Source organism: Balearica regulorum, chromosome 3 (genome assembly GCF_011004875.1).
Source record: "Balearica regulorum gibbericeps isolate bBalReg1 chromosome 3, bBalReg1.pri, whole genome shotgun sequence".
NCBI lineage: Eukaryota > Metazoa > Chordata > Aves > Gruiformes > Gruidae > Balearica > Balearica regulorum.
Window position 1 is genome coordinate 68,107,103 of NC_046186.1, and position 23,506 is coordinate 68,130,608.

At 35.6% G+C, this 23,506-nt stretch overlaps 1 protein-coding gene across 5 annotated transcripts in view; it reads right to left on the reverse strand.

Moving 5' to 3' along the window:
• The window catches only part of ZDHHC14 (zDHHC palmitoyltransferase 14), a 113,157-nt gene that overhangs the window by 23,162 nt on the left and 66,489 nt on the right, over window positions 1-23,506 (reverse strand). For 4 of the 5 annotated variants that reach the window (XM_075748352.1, XM_075748355.1, XM_075748353.1 and 1 more), the window contains exons 3-4: window positions 13,856-14,014; window positions 1,479-1,616 (exon numbers count right to left, since the gene is read on the reverse strand). In XM_075748352.1, coding sequence (XP_075604467.1) covers window positions 1,479-1,616; window positions 13,856-14,014 — 297 coding nt within the window. The remainder of the gene's footprint in view (window positions 1-1,478; window positions 1,617-13,855; window positions 14,015-23,506) is intronic. The other variant, XM_075748356.1, reaches the window with a different exon arrangement.

A 23,506-nucleotide genomic window follows, 5' to 3' on the forward strand; every position in this document is an offset into this window, starting at 1 on the left:
ATATGTTGAAAACTAAAGAAAAAAAGCACTGTGGTCTTTGTGAAATAAAGGTAGGCTAGCTTAAAAAGTAGCTTTACAATGTCAGACTGGTAATGTTCTCAACTACTGACTTCTAGCAAAGTAAGATGACAGAAAAAAAACTCCCGTGCTTTCTTCTTAAATGTAAAAGGTTTGTTGTATAAAATCATGTATGCCCAAATAAATGTCAAGTATTAATGGAAAATGTTCTCTTTCCAATAATTACTTTTCCCTTTTTAAACAATATGTACATCTTTGCTCTTTCAACTGGTATTAGAAATGCTGTATCTGGCAGTGAGAACAACTTGTTGATGCAGACTTCTTCAAAATTAAGCGCCCCTAGTTCTAGTCTATGTGCTAGATTTCTGAGCTATAGGAGAGCCACTCAGTGCTCTCATCCTTCTTTTGTGAAGCACAAATAAGAGCAGGAGTTCTGCTTTGTAAAATAAAAATTTTCCCTGCACAGTGTAAGCAATTTAGGAAATTGAGTACAATTTGGCATATTTTTCAGTAAAACAGTCTCTAAATGTTGCCATTATCAAGTTAGCTTTATAGATGTGTTAGAAACTGAAATTATTACTTTTATCAGGTTTCCACTGTAATACAGAATACAAAGAAAGAAAAAAATTACACTTCCAAAATGATTAGAGGAATACTGTTCAAGGCAATATCCTATGTAATTAGTGAAAAGATAGAACACTCTTAAGCTTCGTAGTGATAGTGGGTTAAAAACCCCCACAACTTACAAAAGATCTTTAAAGACAAGTTGAATAACCTTTCACCATAAATTAGATCATCATCATCATCTAGGATCTAGCAAAATTTGTTAGGTATGTGAAAAAAGGACAGTACCCAAAAGTCTTGAAAATACCCTACTCAAACCCAATCCAGTATACAAATAAAAATCAAAGTCATGAATATTCATCTTCCTATAGCTTATCTGATTCACTCCATTATGAATTGGTCATTCTCAGTATGTCTATGCAAATGAAGTAACTTGTGTTAAAAATAGGGTAGAAAAAGATGTAAAACTGAACAGCAAGCAACAAGAAGCATAAAATAACTCCAATCTATTTCCTAATAATTTACCTGTTTTTTTGGATAGCAAGTGACTCATGCTTACAGTTAAAAAACTCACAAAAGTTCTTTGGGAAAATGGTACTATCTGTATACTTAGACATACAGTATGTGCGCTGCTTTTCCAATAAATCATCCATAAAAGGACAAAAAAATTAAGAAAGTTAACACTGTATTAAGATAAAGCCGGCGCTAGATCAGTGACTACCATGACCAGGGTCTACTAAAGACCAGAATGGGACTCACTGGGGACTGTGAAGCTTCAGAGAAAAGGCAAATAAATAAATAAATAAATAAACCCTGAATGATCAAAAGATTAACTTAAAAATAAAAAACTCAAGCAAATGGCTACATACGTAATCTGATTTCACCAGCATACTTACGAAGGATGACGTGGGTGATAACGAATGCAAATATAAAGACTGTCAGAAAGGACAGAGATAAAATAAACATATAAAAAAATCTGTAGTTTCTTTTCCCCACACAGTTGCCTACCCAGGGACAGTGGTGATCAAACCGTTCTGTAATGAGAGGCAGAAGAAAAAAAAATGGAAAACAATTAATAAAATGCTGTTTATTTGAAAAAAGCTCTCTGAATACTATATTAAAAGTCATGAGTTAACTGGCATTTGCAAATTAGCCGCAGAGAAATTCTTACTTAGAAAGGAAAAAAATAGAAAAGAAAAAAAAGAAGTATTTTAATGAAACCTTACAGCTTTTAAAGAAATCAAAACATGGCTGAGGTGAGGTCCTGTTAAACTAACAGCATTATTGTTGCTGTTAATATACTGTGATAAATTGTGCAGTCAGACCAAAATGCATGTATTTATCCACTGTCACATGGAGCAGTACCAACTCAATTGTATTTTGGTTTTTTTAAAAGTAAAGGGGTTTTTCTTCCAGTGACTTTTCTACTAAAATTTGGAGGTTTTGATATTTTATTTATATCTGACATGATTACACCTCTGACTTATGTCTACTATCATCTTAACCATCCATTATGGTATATGAAATATTTACACCCTCCCACTTCCTTTTATTGCTTCACTCAAAATAATCTCCATTCCAGACCACCTATTTTCCATTTAGAGTTGACACTGTCATACAGAACCATTAAAAATAGCAAAGTCATTCACATAAACCTTTTTTCAAGTGTTAAAATTCAGACAGCCTTGTAAAATTCGCTCATACTTCTTTTGGTTTTGGGGTCATTGTTTTTTTTTAAATAATTTACTCAATCTTGCAGGAATTTTCTGTAAACCACACAGTAAAAAAATTGGTAGATGTCATCTGAATGCTCTGTTACCCTTTGCACTATAGGCTCCCTCTTCTTTTCACTAAACCAAACCCTTTCCCTTTATTTCCCTGAGAGATGAACTCATTCGTGAGACAGGAAAAGGCCAGGGTGGGTCTGAAACGAGTGTCCCCAACACAGAGAGACATGCCCAGCACTGGAAAGCAGCAGAGTTCACTCACTCTGCTTCTCCCCAGGCAGCCTGGACCACCCCCCGTCCCAGTATGCCACGTAATGGAAACAGAGAGATTGTCAGGAAACAAACTGGCATCTCCTATCTTTGCTTTGGAGAAATTACACAGACAGAATTTTAATTTTTTTTAATCGAATCCAAGATCATTACAGAAGACAGATGCTCTCAAGCTGACTCTCTATATCTCTCTGATCCTTGTCCAAATCCCATTTTATTTTATGTGACTTCTATGCCTCCATTGATGTACAATATCAAACTATTTGTAATTTCACAGGAAAGGCAAACTATAAATTTGAAGGCACATCTGCCCAAGCTCACCAGTTTATTTTAGCTAACAGCTTTATGTTAAAGACCTACATAAGAGGTTTTCCTTGAAGGATGTATATAGTAATATCTTAATTTTAAAAAAAAAAAAAAAAAAGTCAGAACAACATGCACAACAGATTTCTGAGTTCACCAGACTTTCAGGGTTTTTTAAAAATGGTTTTGCGTGACAGCTATTTGGACCACATGTGTCTACCATAAATCTGTTTCAAATTCCAAGGAGGCTATTCAAGGTGAATTTACTGAACCTTCTCAGGATAAGGCTTCAGAAATACTTTGATTTTATGAGTACTGCTAAGAATACCAAGAACCAAACAACCTGGTATCTAAAAGGGTAGGTGATACTACCTTTATTCAGTGCAACACAGTGGTATTCCCAAAATAAGTTGACATTGCATTTGTAAAGTGCTTATTTTTACGTTTGTGCTTCTGAATGAGTCCTTATGTTCTGATAAACACTTTAGTTCATTTAGTGGGTACCTCATATAACACATGGACAAATAATAACACAAAGAAAACTACAGTTACAGAGCCTTTTGTAGAGCATAATCTTAGGGTACTTTTGTATCCAACTGCTTCAGAAAAAAATAAAATCATGACATGTCTTTGGAAGATGAATTCCGTATATACACATTCATTCTTTTCTATACTGACATGGTAGGAATCAACAAATTATATTGACATAAAGCTCAGTTTCTAGCCATGAAACAATAGATATATGTAGACATCTATTTGATAGATTCAGATAAATGCAAACACCCCCCCCATCTATAAACACACATACATATACACACATACACACATGTATATTCCTTACTAAAGGCTGACTTGATATTTTTAACCTACTTGTCACTCTTCTCCAGTTTCTGTATTCAAACTTTCTCAGTAAACTGAAAGGCTCCACCTTCTCAATAAATACCTTGCCAATTATTGGGAACCCAAGATGTTTGTGAAGCAGAAATGGAGAGAAAAGGCTGGATATGAAAAGCACTGCTACAGCATTAAATCTGAATCAACTCTAATGAAAAAGGAGTATTAAAGGGTTTACATGAGTGTTATGAATGAATAAACTGGGCCTCATTTTTCTCAGTCATAAAATAGAAAGGGATGTGACATTTATGCTATATGCCACAAAATGATATATTAAAAAGCAAGCGATTATTCCACTCAGCAGAGCACAAATATGCAAGTTAAAGATAATAGCCTTACAGCTTGTGAGCTGCTCTGCATAGTTGTTAATGCAAGAGAAAACAGCCAACACTGGCAAAAATGAAGACACATACTAAGCAGAAACTTCTAATGCTATTAAGAAATATAAACTCTCTTAAATCTAGAGCTATTTCTTCTTCTTTACAAAAAGACATGGCTTAATAAGTAAGATTAAGCAAGAAAGAACACAGTATCTTCAGGTTCACCTCTGGCACTCCAGATGCCTGCAAACTAAACAACCAACTGACATCTCTACTTGGCTTGGACAATGTTAGCAGCAAAATTAAGACTTACCTTCACTTAGAAATGAAAAACTACTGATGCTGAGAAAAATTGGAAATTCTGGCCCTCATATACTTAAAATGCAGAGCAAATATAAATGCAGTTGATGGTTATGAAGAATAACAGCCTGTTTAGAGGTGATGACTGCAGTTCTGGTTTAACTTTCTAGGGTATAGTTAAGGTGCTCCTGTATTTGGATCATACATTTGTCACAAGGTTAATGTAAAAATATTTGAGGCAAATGAAGAGAATCAAAACACTGGTAATACAAAATCTTGTTAATAAGAAGTACATTGGAACTCTTAAAGAGGGAGAAAGAAAGCTGCAAGGGCTGAAAAGTTTGTCTATGGAAACATACCATGGATAGAGAAGTTGTGACAGATCATCCTCCTGCACTCAATTTTAAGCAAAAGCAGCAAGGTATTTGCCTTCAGGATGTGGCATGACATTACAGCCATATCTGCCTAATTGAGAACTACTGCTAAAACAGATGGCCCAGCTTCTCCCCTTTTAGCAGTCCTGTGAACAATCTCTTGCCTGTGTGTTTATGGCTCTCTGTCCTTAGACCAAGCCTGCTGTTCATTCACCCTTTGGGGAGCTGGTTGACAGAGCCAGATGAACTTAAAACTATGGTTAATTTTATGTTGCCTAGCTCATCACAGTATTAGACAAACACCAAACCTGGCCTAAGTGAAGTAGTGAAAACACACTGCTGGAGAAGGGATGAAATAACCCTTTCAGAGGCAGCTAAGTGTTAATTCAGCTTAGCTGTAATGTCAACCTTACTACAGGTTAACACGTATCAGGACAGCAGGTGAAATCTAGTTTTGATTCATTTTTCAGGGTGTGAGAACAAAAGCTGAAGCAAACAAAAAAGACTGAGGAAATGAGTGAATATTTTATAAGGTGAAGTATCAATGAAAAGAAGAAATGGATAAATGGAGGCTAAAAATGCTGCTGTAAAGACCACAGAAAACCAAAGAGGTAAGAAACCTCAAGAACTGTCAGTAAACCTACAACAGTGACTTTATTTTATTAGTCTTTCCCAAGTGATCAGACTCTTCGAATTTGGATAGTAAGTTCTCAGGACTGCCAGCACCCCAATAATCAAATTGAAAGGGTGAGGCTTCACAAGGTACCTGAGCCAATCTAAAACCTTAGTAGCAGTGAAAAAGATGGTCACTCAGAGATGCTGCCTTTCCTGCCACTTCATCCCGCTTGCTTCTTTCATTACTTAAGCTGCTGATGAGTCAGGTCAGTCCCTGAACTGGCAGGAAAGAAAAAATGGAATTATTTTGTTCATTGCTTAGTGAGCAAAAATGACTTAACATTGGCTAAGGGCTGTGCGAACAGGCACAAAGGAGAGAATCATGCAAGTTGTGGGGGGTGAGAGGATAAAGTTCAGATACTGTCCCTTTGGAAGCAGCAAGCTGTCAGCATAACTCATTGGTCTCATTAACACTCACCTAATAATATATGCTGATCAGATGACAGAACATACAAGTTACATCATACTTTAGACACGTCTCGGTTTTTACCTTCCTTGAAACATTTATATTTGAAAACTTGCTTAAGAAACATTAACTGCTGGATACCTCAGATAAAAACAAAACTGAGAACACTTCCCATTTTAATAAGCAATGGTCGTATAGATGGAGAGTGTTTCCTTCAGAAGCCATGGCAAAGCATGTTCCTTGCTGCTCAGAACCAAAGAGTCAAATCTCTACTTTTCCACAGCACAGCATGTAGACTCTTAAACCCTTAAATGTTCAGCTTCCGCTTTTCAATCACTACACTCCAGGAAACCACATACAAAGTGACCCCAATGCTTTCCTTCCTCTTTCAAAACATTTAATAAAAGCTTTACAATTTACAAGGAACAAAAAAGCATTTTTACATGGAACATTTTGTAGGCCAGCTTGCCCTTTCAGTTTACAGCTTTTCTTGTCTGTTCGCACTGTGCTCTCAGACATGTTTATTATTATTTATGAACTGCTTCCTTCTTCCTTTGCTCAACTGGATCACTGCACGCCAACATACATTTTCTAAAGCTTAATGTGAAGGCAGGTCTCAAAGGCAAAAAGTCTGCAGGTGCAAAAATATCTAGGTCACATTACTAGGAGATTCCAACAAGCACAAGTTAGAATTCACTTGCTAATTCTTCCATCCCATTCAAGTAAAGTATTGTAAGGCAAAGACACAAACCTAAGGCATTCACCCAACGTTACCATCTCTATTTAACACATGCAAACATGTATCCCAGAACCAGGAAGAGTCAACAGCCTGCTACTCAAATCTTGCGTCAGTCAAAAAAAATCACATTACAACTCAACCAGCTGGGCCAGCATTACTCAAAATTACTTTTGATAGCAGCAGTACAACATAGGACTACAAAGTCCATTGTTGTGGATACACACTGAGCAATTATGTAGAGATACCAACACAGCTGGACATATTTATAATGATGACAATTACAGCTTTTTGTAGGACTGTGATGTCATGATATGACCACATCTATTCAGGCTTCTTGACTTGATATATTGTATGACAAATGGTACTTTCAGAATTTGGTTGCTCTTGAAATGTTTAGGAAAACAAATAAGGTTTTGAAAAGTCCATATAAGGAATACTTTTTATTACAAAATACAGCAGTCCAATCACAACAGCCTGCTGAGACTCATGTACGCATACACAAAAGCAAATACAACCATGGCATTAAGTTCTCTACAGTCAGTTCAGAATGTCTGATAATTAATAAAAACCCCTTGTATCTAATATTCATAGCACATTCATAAAAACTACCCTTAGCTCAGATGTTCAGTTCCACTGACTGAAGTCATGACTCCTAAGAAAACTGTTTGTTTAATCATATTTAAAAAAAACCCACACTGATGGGACTTGCGATCAGTTGGCAACATCAATCAATTACATGGATCAATTTAACTTACACAACATTCACCTGTGTGACAGTCATTCCCCTGACAATGCCTTTGCTGTTACTTTTGTGGAATGAAATCAGAGTAGAAATTCATATGAAAAAAATGGTTAATAACAAAAGACCGATTGCAAGTTACATTTATATGCACGATGATGTTATTTTAGAACATCTGTGATGGACAATCCACAATGGATCCTTTAAATCACTGAGCTTCAGTACTTTTGTACTCTGATCCCAAATCAAAACACCCCAAGAAACTCAAGTGGAACAGAAAGAGCCTTCTAGCCTCAAGTTTACATTTGGGAAATACTCACCAAAGGTTTACTCCAGATTACATTCTGGACACTACACTAATCTCTACAACGCAATGCAAACTGAAGCAATAATGTAACACTGGGAAAGATGGGACTTTATTAATGAAATAATAATGTCCATAGATATCTACAACAAAAAGTCAATCAGAAACATAAACACAATGGCTACTCATCAAATGTTTCACCATTACAATCATTTAAATACTGTCTCAGACAGCTAAGCTATTTGGGTGGGGTTTTTTAAGAAAAATCAGTTGCAATGTCAACTTTTTCTATGCTAATAATCAACTTCAATAGTAGCAGACTAATGTTATTCACAAAAAGAAAATAAACATGCTTAATTTTTAAAATAAAAATAGCAATTGATTTATTAGGAAAACATCCAGCCATTGCCCCAGGATAGCTCATACTAATTAAACTATATTGTCACATAGCTCACTTCACTGCTACCTCCAGTAATAAATGTTGGCTAATTAGCAACAAACCCTTTTGACTGCATGCACATTAACGGTGACATTTTCAAAGGCAGCAATTTAGACTATTCTTTGACAGGTACCAAGAGTGCACAGTGAAGGACCTCACTGCTTAACAGCCTCTCCTTACACACCTATTCTTGTCAACAGAATACCTTCACACACTGGGAACCAAACAAGTGCCAGACACACACCCAACTGTGGTGGAAGAGAGTTAAAAAACCCCACTTGTCCCTACGTGATGTGTAGTATCCTGACCAGGTATCAGCATCCACAAAAGTTTGTGGATTTGTTCCTCTCTTTTCTACATGAAAGCACATTTTTTACACACTTCTGTTGCTGCCTTGTATTTGCCTTTGAATTCCTTAACTGTCTTCCAAATTGTTATTGCACCAGATGTAAATATTTGTTTATTTTCTTACATACTTTTTTTTTCCTCTCTTCATTTTTCCTGGTAATTTCTCTCTTTAATTTTTACTCTGACATCTGAGGTTTACAACATCATTTTCACAGTTGGGTATTATTATGATCATCCCTGTTTTTTTTATATGCAGACTGATACATAAGCCACAACCTCTCTCTGAAGTAACCTATAATACTATTATCTTTTAAAATGAGACTTTCTGCCATATTTCCCAGTGGTTTGGTTTAGACTTAAAAACTCTTTGACATATGTTCCCTGAATTTCTAAAGTACATCTAGTATATAGGTGGCACAATCATAAACAAATAATATATCGCTTCTGTAAGTGTTGGTGCGTAGTCTGTTTGGCAGCTTCTTGGGTGCCCCAGAAAGGTAGCGCAAAGACAGCCAAAGCCATTTCTCACATGTGAAAATTGGGGAAAAAAAATACAAGAAAAGAAAAGAAAAGCCAAAAAAAAAAAAAGAAGACATAGCAGCCAACTTTGTAGTTTTAACTGTTCAGCCAAAGAGTCAGTTCAAGAGATCCAGACCTAAGGTTTACCAGGATCAAAAATCAGGCCCCAAAATGAAGTGAAAATTGTACTCTCTTCATTGCAGGAAATGTAAGGAAAGAAATAGGCAAAGGTCACAAAAAGGAACTGAAAGCAAGAAGGGAGATAATAAAGTAATGAAGGAAGAGTGCTACAGAACAGAATTAAACCCAAGCAAAACAAAGTCCTCACATCAAGTTAACGCACACTGATTATCAAGGACCACAGAGTCCTGGGAAAATTACTCTCAGACACAGTGTCAGTGCTGTAAAAACCAAACAGTTACAACGCCACGTCTCAGCCTGTTTTTTAAGTAATTTGTGTTCTGCAGGCTGGAAGATGGTGGTATCTGAAGTGACTACAGGGAAGAGCTTGTCCCAGAACACAGTGGTAATTCTCACTCTTTGTCTTATGTTGTGTGTGTTACATGTTAGATTTAATAATTAATTTCCAATTAAAAAAAAAATCACAACACTGGTGCCTAATCTGAAAAACTACTTTTAAAAAACAATTATTTTATCCAAATTCTGCTGTTTGGTATACTGCTGGGTACACAACACATTGTATTTTCAAAACAATAAATTAATGTGGTCCAGTCAAGACCAAAACCAAAAGACTATGCCTACAATTGCCTGGCAGAAGTGCTTTACAGAAGCAATGATTTAACCAGAAAGGCAGTGTCTACTGGCTTCTAATATAGCATATTTTCTGTCAAAATTTCTGTCAAAATCTTGACACTTGGTCTCATGTTTAGGATCTATAGAAAAGCAGACTTACAAGTGAGAGGAACCCTATTTCCTACAGGAAACAGAAACATCAATAGAAAATGCCAGTATGGTATGTGTGCCTTCAGGACTACTGGCATCCTGGTTCCTCATCTCAAAAAGTTTATATTAGGTATAAAGAAGGCCAACCACAATCCATCAAGAGCTATTGGAAAAACACCAAGGGATAACCCCCTAGGGTTCAAGAAGGCCTATGCTGAAAATTTCTGAGTGCGTGAGAATATTCGGCAGGAAGCATCCCCGTGTGCTTGCCCTCTTCTCCCATTCTTCCCCAGAGATCCACTCTGGCCATGACACGAAACGGACTACTGTATGAACCAAAAATTTGGTCTAACTTAGTATGGCATTCTTATGTTCATCGGTGATCTCTGAAAAATCAAACTAAATGTTTCAAAGTTCAGTTGTGACATCCTATTTAAAAAATTCGAGCTTTGAATCCTCTGTGGAAACAAAAATCATATGTTGAAAGAAACACAGTGGAACTGCAGAAGAGAAGCTATCTTTATCCATCAGTCACACACAAATTTACAATATAGATTCTGAAACCAATAAAAAGGCCACATACTCTTAGATTAATATAAATGGTGGATCTCTTTTTCCACCATACTGGATTTTTGCCTTAGTCTAAATCAGTGACTTTGCTTGATGAACAAACCTGTAGCATGTGAATGCAAGGAAGGCTTTAGACATTTAGATTATTGGACTAAGTTGATTTACTGCTTGCTAATCATTATTCACTGTTTCTTGTTAGTCATTCAGTACTATGTTTAAATAAATTGTTTGGAAATAAGTTAGCTGCTTCTTGTTCAGCTTTTATTATAGAAATGAAATTTAATAAATAATTTTTGTCTTGTTTAAACCATATAGAAAAGGAAATTACACTGTTGATGTTGAAATGAACAAATATAAATTAAAAAAAGTCATTTGGTCATTTCAGAAGCAAGCCCAACCACTGGCTTCTTACTAGCATTGCACACAGTGCAATCAAAATCTCTTGTCAAAACCCAGCAATAACTAGCCTGAGCTCAGAATTTATGTCTACTGTGGTTATTCTTTTTTTTTTTAAGTCTTTATCTCTTGTGTTTATGTATACATTATTTTAAATTCATTTATAATTTTTATGCAACACAATGGTACACAGAAAATCCTTGAGGGGCTAACTTCCAACTACCATTCACAAAGGCAGCTAAAGAAAGCAAGTCAGGAATACATTCAAGATATTTGCCTCAAGGAACACTTATTCAACCCAATTTTTTAAGGTATTACATAAATGCAACAAACTATATTTGTGTGAAAATCCAGATGCTTCTGGATAGTGCTATGAAAATATTGTAAAGCTAAAGGAGTTTGAAGTATGACTATGCGTAGACCTCAAACTAGTTTGGTTGGGTTTTTTTAAAGTTATTTCTTCAATATTCTATCTAAGCATACTATGTAGCTTTTTATAAGAAAATTAGCAATGAAATGAAAATCAGACACAAGATCAAGTAACATATATGCTGACTAGACAACTAGAAAGTTAGGATTAATTCAAAAGAGGGGAAAAAACCAACAATGAATAAATTTTTGTATGTACTTACAGATTTAAAATGCTGCTAAGGGTTCCTTACAGAATGAAAAGCATCAATATAGAATGCAGAAATATAAAAATACAGAATATAGAATGAAAGACCCTCTCTTTCACACTGCATTAATTTAGCCAGTATCATAAAACACCTTTAGATAAAAGCAGCATACTGTTTTTTCTGAGCAGTGAGTGCTGGTTTGAAGACAGACTCCGTTCCTGTATCACACAGTCTCTGTCGTTAGTTTATAACTATGCAGGAAAAGCTTCAGGAACTATGTAGTAAAAAGGAACTCTTAGTCATATTGGTAGCGAGTTGCAATTGTAAGTTACTTAAATATCCACATGCATGTGAAGTAGGAATATTTTTGTATTGGTTTAGTTACATCAGCAAGGAACCAGCAAATGATAGTGGCACAAGAACAGTCATTGCTATTATAAGATTTATTCACTAACTAAAATTAAATAAAAGCATCATCATATAGACAATCCTAATGGAAGAGTGGTGGTAAACTGCATAACACATTCTGATTAAGTGTACACACTTATACTGTTAGTTTTCTACAAGTACATGAGCAATGTGATTTTACTGACATCTTTTTTTCCACAGAAAATTAGTTGCAGGTACTTGCAGATTTCACTTTTTGCATTCAATACACCTGACTATTTAGACAACAAATACCTGTACCTAATCAGAAAACAAAACTACTATGCATTGTACCCTGAAAGAGTCATAATTTATTGTAATTCCCATTATAAACACTGAGGAGAAAGAACACAGCAAATTCATTCCAATAAATGGATGGAATTATTTTTAAAAAAATAACTTCAAATTAAAAAATGTGCAAGAGGAAGTTACAGTAATCATACCTATTTTATGAGCAGAAAATACTAATCTTCTTGGATAAAACTATCACTTATGTAATTTGCTCAGACTCTTTTCTGATATACATTCATAATAATTCACATCTGTTGCTTCATCACAGATATAATCAGAAGACAAAGATTGTTTAAGTTGTTTCCCCATCATCGCTAACTGTGTGTTTTACAGACTAGGTTTTCCAAATTTAATATGAAAAGGACACAGATTACAGAATAATGTGTAGAAAAATCCATCATACCAGTTTATTAAAAAAACCTGAAATACTATTTCAAAATAAGCTTCAGGGTGTGTGTGTGAGTTATTTATGCACTCTCAGTAAAGACAACAGCCTTTAACTTTTATTTACTGCATTGGTCAACAACTCCATTTTCACTTTATCAGGTTTGCTGAGCAATAGCACAACTGTAACATCAAAGTTACACATTTGATGTAATATTTTTCTGAAAATGTGTCAACTGCAATTCATAAACATCCCTACTTGCCAACTCAATAGCTTTTATAACACTTGCAAAATTCTAACACATCAGAAAAACTTATTTACTGAAGGAACCATCTACATATACCGATCAATTGTATAGCCAAAAGGCTAAACTTTTCACTCTGATATAAGTGTACTCCCTCAATGAATATCATCTAAACATGAAACTGTAATTCTTCCAATGACTGCTTTATATCTAAAAATACCACTGCTGAATGCTGCAATTACATTTCTCAGCTGGAGACATCCTTCTACGTTATTTTCTTGAATGCATAAGATCCAGGCTCAACAGTGTGCTAATCAGCTGCACTAAACTCTAAATGTGATCTAATTAACAAGAAACTACTCAGATTTGATTGGTGGGGGGGTTTTGTTTGCTTTTAAATCCAAGCATATCTTAATCACCTTGTCTGCCCTCCAAAGAAGAGAGTCATGAAAAAGGCATGTTCAGCCCCTTTCATTACAAAATATCCTTAGGTCCTGACAACATCTACTTACTCTCAAAACAGCCTGCTTGCCCAGTAATTTCTTATGGATTCTGACTTTGAAATTTCTAGTCTTAAAACTGTTCAAAGGTAAGAAACACCTACAGTGTATATTCTGGTCACAGTGCAAGTCCTAACCATTTGAACCATCCCTTACAGTTAGTCTGTAATGAAATGGAGAAGCAGCTCCTCACCCTCCAATTTAGTTTGGTGAAAGAAACAATTCTGAGACTCCCGTAAAGGCTGGTTCTCTGCACTGGGAAGTTCATTATACATACAACACAGCTCTATTCAAATTGGGTGTGTTCTTTGTCTTGCAAAACAGGTTAGGAAAGATGTATGCATCAGAAGATATTTTTCCTTCTTAGATTAGCAACAACTATCTGTTAGGCCAAATATCGTCATCTGCCTCCTCTAAAATTTTTAACGTTTAACAGCACTTGTAGGAAAGAAGGATGAACACAGCAAGTGACTTCATGAGTAATCTTGTCACTAACTCTGATTCTTTTCTCTCTTGTATCAAAAGTATTCATAACAATATATAAGCTACTAAATTGAACATATGCCATATCTTTTTTTACTCACCTACGCAGTTATCACAAAGGCTGCAATGTGAGGCACGAGGTGGGCGGAAAATCTTGCAAGTAAAACAGTATTTTAGTTTCACTGTCTGTCCATTGATGATCACTTCTTTTGTTCTGGGAGGGGGGCGGTATCCTCCTGAACTGGAGCCATTTGCAATATCTAAACATGGAAATACAATGCATTAAATTTTTCATGGGCTAAGGTGTATGCACAGAACTGTCCTTGATGGCAATCTATAGCAAGTTTCAAATTCATATTAGCACACTTAAAATAAACAACATTTTCCCTTTCTCATTCTCCTAAAATAACATGTAGCAAAAAGACAGTTAATTACAAATAATATCCACAGCCAATCAATTTGAATTAAAGAAACTGCTCAAACCTAATTCTCAAATGCCGACAACTGCCTTGATCCCAAAACTCTTACACTCTCATACCCCCTAATAGTTCATAGAGAATACATTACAGACAACTATGACTACTGGTGCAGGATGGTAAAACTTGGACAAGTTATCTTTAGGATTTTCTTGATTTTTTTAGAATTCCTGTAGTAACAAAAAGTCTCTCTACAAGTGCTGCAGAAATTCTACAACCTAATATAGAATCTGCACATTTACTTAAGCTACAGTGACTCTGTCATTAGAGCTTGGCATATGGTAGAAATAAGATCAATCATCACTTTGAGATCTCTTAAATGCTGTGACACAATGGAGCACATTCAAAATAGTATTTCACAGCTCTTGTTGTTTCAAAGTTTGAAAATCTAACTCCCAGTGTTACTTTTACACATCTTGAAGTTTGTTTGTTGCAAAAAAATAGTTTCCAACTACCTTATTTGGTACAAGTGGTGGGGTTTTGGGTTTTGTTTGCTTGCTTGCTTTGGTTTTATTTTAGGACATCAGCATTCATTTTTCCAGCAACTAAAGGACTGATTAGGCTAAATCATTAAAGTTCAATTTCGTCCTTTAAATGTACCCAAGCTGAGCTATAGTCTGAAAGTTGAACACGTAAAAGTGGTACCTTTTTCTCAGTTTATCTGTTCACATGTAATCATAATCAAACCAAACCACAGAAGTGAAAAAACCCACCCTAAATTATTACTCTTGGATAGGCAGAACAGCGAGAACAATAGGAAAGTAAAATAAATTATTTTCTAATATATGACTGAAACTACACTTCAGAGCCCCCTGCACAACTGTGTTTTAAGTTGCTCCCCCTCACCTTCACGTTGGACAAGCGTGAGGCTGGATGACAGGTTACTAAAAAAATCTGTGACTTGTATTTGAGCTCAAATTGTTAGAAATATCACTCACAATTACAATTTCTGCCAGGTCTGCAAACTTATTTAGACAGCTATCGTGGTTTAGCCTACAAACTACAGCCTACAAACTACACATTTTCCGAGAGGGCAATTAGAAAGCCTGTTACTTAGCAAGGTATTCAAATTAGCAACAGCATAGACGTGTTAGCAAAGGTGTAATTATACAATATGCTAGATTTGGCAGCAAATCTAGTTTAAGAAGGTCCTGTCTGCAACTCCATAAATATGCATCAATAAAGGTATTTGTGGAACACCACTGTAAACTTGATCACTGAAACAACTGGACTTCAGAAAACTCTCTTGGAGAAGAGGGTGGAAGGAGGGGAGCAACAGCTGAGAATGACGGAATCAGGGTGTGAAGCTCCTAAGCGTCCTTTACAGGAATGAAGTGGTGAATACTAAAGAAACAGCAGCTTAGAAGCAACCTACTGGACCCTGATGAGGTATAGATGTTTGCTTGTGTTCGATCTAAACCAACCCCTGCAATGTTCCTGCGATGCTGGGCCAGGTCCTATGACCTGCATGGGGAAGCATGGATTACGGTGTGGCTCCCAGAACAATCAATAATACTGATTTTGACCTCAAGGCCAGTACTATTTGACACAGTATTTTTGATTAATAAGTATTGCATTACAAGCTACTAGAGTATTTACATGCTGAAGCGTAATTAGACAATAACAGTTGTTTAATGTGCAATATAGACATTATCTTAAGTTTCCTTTGTTTTTGTTTTTTACAGTTATGTTGCTTAAAAGGAACTCATTTAATTAAATGACTATGATTTTAAAGTATTCTAATATATACAAGAATTTAATGAGGTCAGTAGAAATAAATTAATTTCTTCAGGTTATAGTAAAAACCATTTTTTATTTGCTTGCACAATAGTGTATTTGTCCTCATTACACATCTGTTTTAGTTAAGTAATTTTTTATTTTTGCATTCTAATTCAGAACTAAGCTGAAAAGATGTTCTTCTGAGGGCACAGCACAACTGTGCTTATACTATTTAAAGCTTTATGGAGACATGGATGATTCCTAAATCCAGAAAACAGGGAAGAATTTCTTATAATTCAGAGATAACATTCAGAAGCTTCTATATTTACAATGAAAACTTCTCTGTAGAACAAGTTATCATAGGCTGCATGAAATGCTGAAATAACTGACTTGTAGTACTAGTACACATCTACAGAAGACAATACTTTTTTAGGGGAAAAAACCACCATAGGAAGTTTTTATTTTTAAAAATTCCTTATAGCTGCTTTTATAGTTAGTACCACTGAAAAAGATAAATATATTTAATACCTGTACTTTCAGTGACATCATCACCAGCAGGCTTGTAATATCCTTAGTCCTTCAATAAATCCATGGGCCTTACAAAACAGTGTTATGCCCATTTCTGACCATAGTCTGGTCAAGATAGACTTCAATTGTGAACAAAAACATAGGTCATTAGCCCTAATCACCTTTTTATCCAATAAAGCATTTAACATGTGCATTCATAACATGTTCATTAATAAAACAATTATTTCCATTTGATACTCATACTCAAATTTAGGTGTACAATTGTCAAAAATACTAATGAAGCCTGAATTTTATATAGGTGTATCTTTCTATACTCTTAGAAATGGTGATGCATTGAATTTTGTAAAATAACACTAATATTTCAGATTTTCTTCTTTTACAAAATCTTATTACTCCTGAATACGTACACAATCATTGAAAGAAAATTACTTAAACCAGTCAAGGTTTAGAAGAAAAATACTCTATTTTCTAAAGAAATGTTTATGCATAAAAATGCACATTGACTAAAACCAGCATTTCCCCACCTTTCAGCAAGTTCAAAAAGTGCACCCTATTTATTTTGTTTTAAAGTGGGCTATGGCAGAATCTCAAAGGCAACACCCCTCTTCTCTGGTGGAGAAGGGAGACTACTGGCCAGCCCATTATACTTAAAATGCTGATTTTTCTAAGAGGATTTCCTTCGTAACCTTTGCAGGGAAGTTCAAGTTCACAGGGACAGCAAATCTCTCTGAGGAAAATTAATCTCAAAATCCAAGGGTGAAAGCTAATGCAAATGAAATTAATGAAAACAGTCTTGCTGACTTTCCACGGACTCAGGATTTTACCCACAATCCTAAATTGCATAATCAAATCCAAAAGTCCCAGTCTTTTTGTTTATTAACAATTTTTTTTCTGGAAACAAGCAACAGGTCAAGGTCAAATGTGCTTGGATTTAATCAGATTTATCTAACCTAAACGTGCTAAACATGTCCTGGTGTCTCAGTGATTTTTCAGACTGTAATTATTCTTCAATTGGACTGCCGATACTTTGGTTCTAACAGAGTTAAATCTTTTAATATAGGTGGTCCCTTTAAGGCACAATAAGATTAACCCTTAGGGATTCACGTTCCCCAAATAAACCTGTGTTTGACCACTATTTTTTAATGTTTTTCTCTTCCAATCCATTACTGATGTAGTGATGCAAGTTATTTTACAAAAAGGGTAAAATATTCCCACTAATGGGATTGTCTACCATTCTCTCTAACACATTTTATAACCTCTCTAGCAGCGTTAAATGTTCATGCACTAGATGGGGCTCCAGCATTTTTATTACCCTAATACAAAACCCCCAAACGTACAATCCATATCCTTGCAGAACCAAGGTACCTGAACTGCTGCAAGAAAGTCACTCTAAGTATTTATTTGAGATACAGCACAGTCTAGCAACCTTCTTAATGTGACAGCAAACTCCACTTAGATCTCTCAAATTATTAAGCTGAAAACAAATGGAACGTGCTGTTTAGATAAGACACAGAGGCTGGAACTTGGTATACGTATCACCAGGATTCTCCCGTTCAATCAAGCATTTGTGGTTTTGGTCAATTTTCCTAAGATCCTAGGACAAACAGTCCCTAGAAGTTCTCTCTACATTGTCTCTTCACAAAATTAACAATCATATCATGCAAGGTTTGCTGTCAACTTTAAAGGGACACAATTTCAATCTTCAAACAATATAATTAGAAAAATTAGTAACTTGAAGTAGTTGTAATGTTTCCTGCTAAGAAAAACAAATAATGCAATGAAAAAAAAAAATCTTTATGTATGACTTATATAACATCTGGAAAAAAAAAGCCAAAAAAACCAAACCCCTGCAAAAACGCAAACCTCTAAGAAATGCCTTCCTCTGTGTTTAACCACTTAAATCTAAGCTACATATTTAACAAAAGTGGGCTACAAGAGAAAAGAGTAATTTTTTTTTTCTTAAGGAAAAGAGCTTAATCAAATAAAATTTTCTAGCTTCCAGACAGCAATCTCAGGGGCAAACAATACTGGGAACCTGGCTTAGACTGAAAACAGCAGCTGCTAACTGCATTCTTCCCATAATTCTTCATCTAATAGCCAACAAGAGATGCTGACCAAATATTGCTCCTAACTTTAGATAAAATATCTATTGCCTTGATTTCTAAAAAAACTATGTATTATTTTTTTAAGAGTAGAATTGCATCATCATCTTGAAGTCTGTAACTTTATGTGTAAGGTATTCTCACTCCCAGAAAGAAATGTAATCTTTAGTGATTTGCTGAGGGAAATAAGCATAGAGAGTAAGAGCTTTCTGAAAGACTTACCTGATGCACAAAGTAATTTCACTAAATTTATTTTAAGAATGCTGTTTAAAGCATGCAATATCAGGTATGATTATAAGCCTATCAAGCTGGTATCTCACCGTTGGAGAGAAAGCAAATATACCCACGTTGCACCCACAAGCGGTATCGTATTTGTTCAGGCTATTGTCAATTCTATGAAATGCCGTAGCTGTGGCACAGATTTAAATTTATACAGTTCTAAGGAAATCAAATTGTACATTTCAAAACAAATGGAAGACAGGCAAGGAATTGGGGAGAGGTCTCAAACGTAGTCTTGAGCATGAAAATTAGAGAGCCAAGACAAAAACAACTTCCAGTGGTGGTGCACTGGTGTAGCTAATATACTGAGTTCAGGGCTTTTCACAAGGCAAAAGAAAGCAAGCAGAAATGGTGAACTGCCCTGAGCTACTTGTACAGAATAAATGAAGAAGATACACATAAGTTAACACAGTTACCCTGAAGAACAATCCAAAGCATTTCCTTGCTACAGATGGGCCTTTTTAAGGCTGGAAGGATAAATTACCATGATCATCTTTTTAGTTATTTGCATCATCTCTCCAATGCAAAAAAGATCAATATTGTGAAAAAATTATTCATCTTGTATACATCAAATGGACCAAGCCTTTCCTATCTGTGAAATCTATTCTCCTGGCTTTGGTTATCCTTTTAAAGATAAACTTTTAGGAGTTTATTATCCTATAAACTTTTTTCCATTTGAGGTGACTTCACAGTAAACTAACCACAAGAGACATATATCATAACTGCAAAGAAGTTACAAAATAAGGCTGCTCCTAGTTTTTATGTTGCCATAGAAACAACAGCCACTCTCAATACAGTATTTTGTGTGATTGCAGAACCCATGCTTATATGCACCATGAAAAGGATGCAGCTACCATTGGGGTTGCCCTGGAAAAAAAAGACCTTTCATTTTTCATGAAAGTTATAATCAAAGTGAAAATACTACATTGACAAGTTTAATTTCCCATTTAGGGGAAAAAAAAAAAAAAAGTCCCGATGCAATTAACTGAGATTATAGGACTTTTATAGCAAATAACCCTATGTTATCTTCAGCAATTTTGCATTACGCACATCTCCTGCACCTAGTTACTTTTGTTCTATTATGTTAAATGAAAAAATACTAGAGTATTTTAAGACTTATGCTCCTCCCCTGTTAGGCCAAACATACATTTCTTAAATATTTTCTTACAGGTCATGTTTTCTAGACTTCTCTGTTTTGCTGCCTTCCTCTTGAGTTCCCACACATAGTGTCAAAAACTGGATAGCGAACTGAGCCCTCATCACCACTAAGTATTCCAGAATGTCACTACTTCTGGTTTATGTAATGACTCTTCTTCTAATGTATCCCCAAAAGAATTTCCCCTTTCTGTCATGATATCATGATGCTGACTCAATCTGTTTGTGGATAACACTCAAATCCCCTTTTACTGTACCATTCACTATTTAGACCCCTTTTTGTAGTATTTGATTGCCACTTGTAATCATGCATTTTGTATTTGTTCCCCCAAAAATATTAAAATAATTTAATTATTTTAAAAATAATTTTTAAAAAAATCAAGCCAGGTGCTTGGCAATTTCCCCAATTCAACATCAACTTCAGAATTAAGTGTGAAGCATATTCCCTTTACCTTGAGCCCACAATCAGACTCTGCAAGATCCTACTTGATCATTTGCCACTAGAGCGTCTTTCCAGAAAGTTGCTCATTGACTTTGTGGTAATTTCATCTAGACCTTATTTCCAAAATTTATATAGAAAGAATCCTATGCAGGACATTATAAAGAGCTCTATTACAGTCAAAATTCACCATATCTGCTGCTTCTTTTCCACCAAGACAGTTACTTTTTCAATGAAGGACATCCGTTTGGTTATGATTGATTTGCTCTTGCGATACTTCGCTGCTTGTTTTGAGTCTTAAGTGGCCATAAACCCCACCCCCTGTCAGCCTCGATTCTTAAAATTTGATTATTTAGCAGTTTGCTGTATGTCTTTCCAGACAGAGAATAGTTTCTAGCAACAAAGTAGACAGATTTCTATTAGAGTATAATATCAGATAGACAGATATAGATACAGTAGATTGACAGGTTTTTCTTTTTCTTTTTACTACTACTTTTCGTCTTCTAACCTGCACTTCCTATGAGCTGACAAAAGGTGTGCAAGTTCTCTTCTGAGATCAGAGTGTTGAATTATTCAGACTGTCCTCTGTTATTTCTCATTTCCCAACTACACAGCATGCCTCCAGCTTCTCTTTCTTCCTCTGAGCTCTAACAGAACCTGTCCTGTTTTCTTCTGTTCCTCGCTGGTTGTGACAGACTTTATTTCCCTTTTGCCTTTCCCACACTTTCCTGGTATTCTTGTGTCACCTCTATACTCATCTTTGGAAACTGCCTCCACTTCTGATACAAGTACCTTTTTGACTGCAATCTTCATTAAACTACAAATACAGACAGAATGGCCTTTCAACTATGCTTCCCCACCTTCCTCTGTATGAGGACAGCTTGAGGATGTGCATTTAATATAATATTTTTCAATAAGAGAAGTCCCTTTCGCTTTGTGGTCCTTTTTTTTTTTTTTTTTTTTTCAATTCCTTTTACTTTTTGTTTTGCTATGAACACAGATGGAGGCTGGGCTACTACCACGTCACCAACTCCTCAAGAAACAACTGCTTTCCATTCCTGTACCCTGGTGGTGGAAACAGCAGCATCACAGCTCTGTTAGTCCTCTGTCTTCACCTGGAAAAAGGTGATAGCCTAGGTGGAAACATTTCACACTGTCAGCGTGACCATCCTGTTTCCAAAAAGTGACCTGAATGAAGTACCAGCAGTTGCTTTAAAAGGTCTTATTTTGAGATCTGTTCTCCTTAATCAGATCATCTTATTCTATGCTTTCTGATGTACAAAAATAAAGTTTAATAAGCTTTAAAAACTTCAAAATAGCATTCTTAAATCAGAATTCTTCCTCTTGGGACATAATAGTTTCTCACTGCATCTGTAATAATTTCTGTGAGGCTGCTTTCCAAAGAGACAGGTAGGGCAGAGTAAGACTCAAGTATCTAAGAAAAACTTGAATAAAGTAAAAGCCACAGATTGGTCATGTTATATACATGATTTTTAGAAAAGAAACAATTTGTTAAAGGTATTATTTTTACATGATTTATCTAAAGCATCTCTTGCCTAGAAGTATATTACTGTTAATCCTGCACCCCGTCTTTATGAGGCACCTCAAGTTCAAAGGTACAGCATCTTTGAAGGCAATTAAACCAGAATGATAGATTTGGAGCATGTAGAAGTTTTCTTTTGAACTGCAGGAGCCATCCAGCTTTCCATGGTGCACAGATGACACTCCACTAGGTTACACCTTTTTAGGGCACATTAAAAATATATATTTTAACAGTATGAGGATATTTCTCCCTATCTGCATTGTTGATCCCAGAATCACAATTTTAGGGCAAAAGGATTTGTTATAGCTGCCTAGCTGGTTCCTCTCCATTAGACTTGCCATAAGCCTTCCTGCTTGGAAAGTTGAGCCCAAATTCCACATTTGCTGGCAATATAGTTCCTCACTTCAAGACTCCATTGGTCCTTTTTGGAAGATTTTTGCTACTGCTGAGGTAAAGACAGTGGGTTTGGATCAGCAGTCTGAACCTGTGAAGCAAGTCTTGTGCTACCATTTTTGTAAAAAACCTGTAAACGCAAGTTCTGAAACAGTCACATACGGAAACATTTTGACTCTTCTAATCAACTTTTTAAGTACAATCTCTGTCTTTTTTTCAGTATCCAATTTATATTTTTCATTTTGTATTTAATCAAAACTCTGTATCTGACAGACTCTTTCTGTAAGGAAAAATTATTATTGTCAAACTGCTTATTTGAAATAATTTATTTCCTGGTTTAGATCACCATTTCTTTGAACACAGGGTAAATAAGCAATTCCTTGAACGGGAACCTGTGCCTGTATTTTGGACTAAAGCCAGTACCTTATTCTAGGTAAAGGATTCCTTGAAAGAGATCAATGAAACTAGACCATAACACAGATTAGGAAAAGATCCTAAATGAATGCTTCATTATATTTTTATGCTAAGAAAAAAAAGTCCAACCAAAAAACAAACAATAAAAAAAAACACCTTGAGTTTTTGTAACCTAAGCTATATACCTTATTTCTGAGGTTTTCAGATGCTGAAGCAAGGTGATTCAACCATTTCTGAAGCTTGGATGAATAGCAAACATTTTAATACCTCTATCATATTAGAGGATTTGAAGAAAGGAGCTGAAACCTAGCACATGCTGTAGCCTTTGAGCTTAGCATGCAACTTTTTCTGCACAAATTTTGGCAGAAGAAAGACAGGCAGGGTGGGGGGGAGGTCACAGTTTAGATAATTCCCTAGCTCTTAACAAGCTGCTGCAGAAGTTAACTTTCAGACTTCTTTACTGCCAAGCACAGGTTAACTCCATTTACGAACAGATGATGAACACTCCATCACTGCAGAGAAACTAAGGATGTCACATTCTAGCAGAACTGAGTTTATTGGAGACTGTTGCAGCCTAACACTAAGAGCAAGGAACCTGGCTCTCCCCCCTACCATCTCCACAAAAAAGAAGATGCACCTGCCCAACACAGAGAAAGGAAAAGCTTTGAGGAAATCCCATCACAGAAACACAAGGTGAGTAAAAA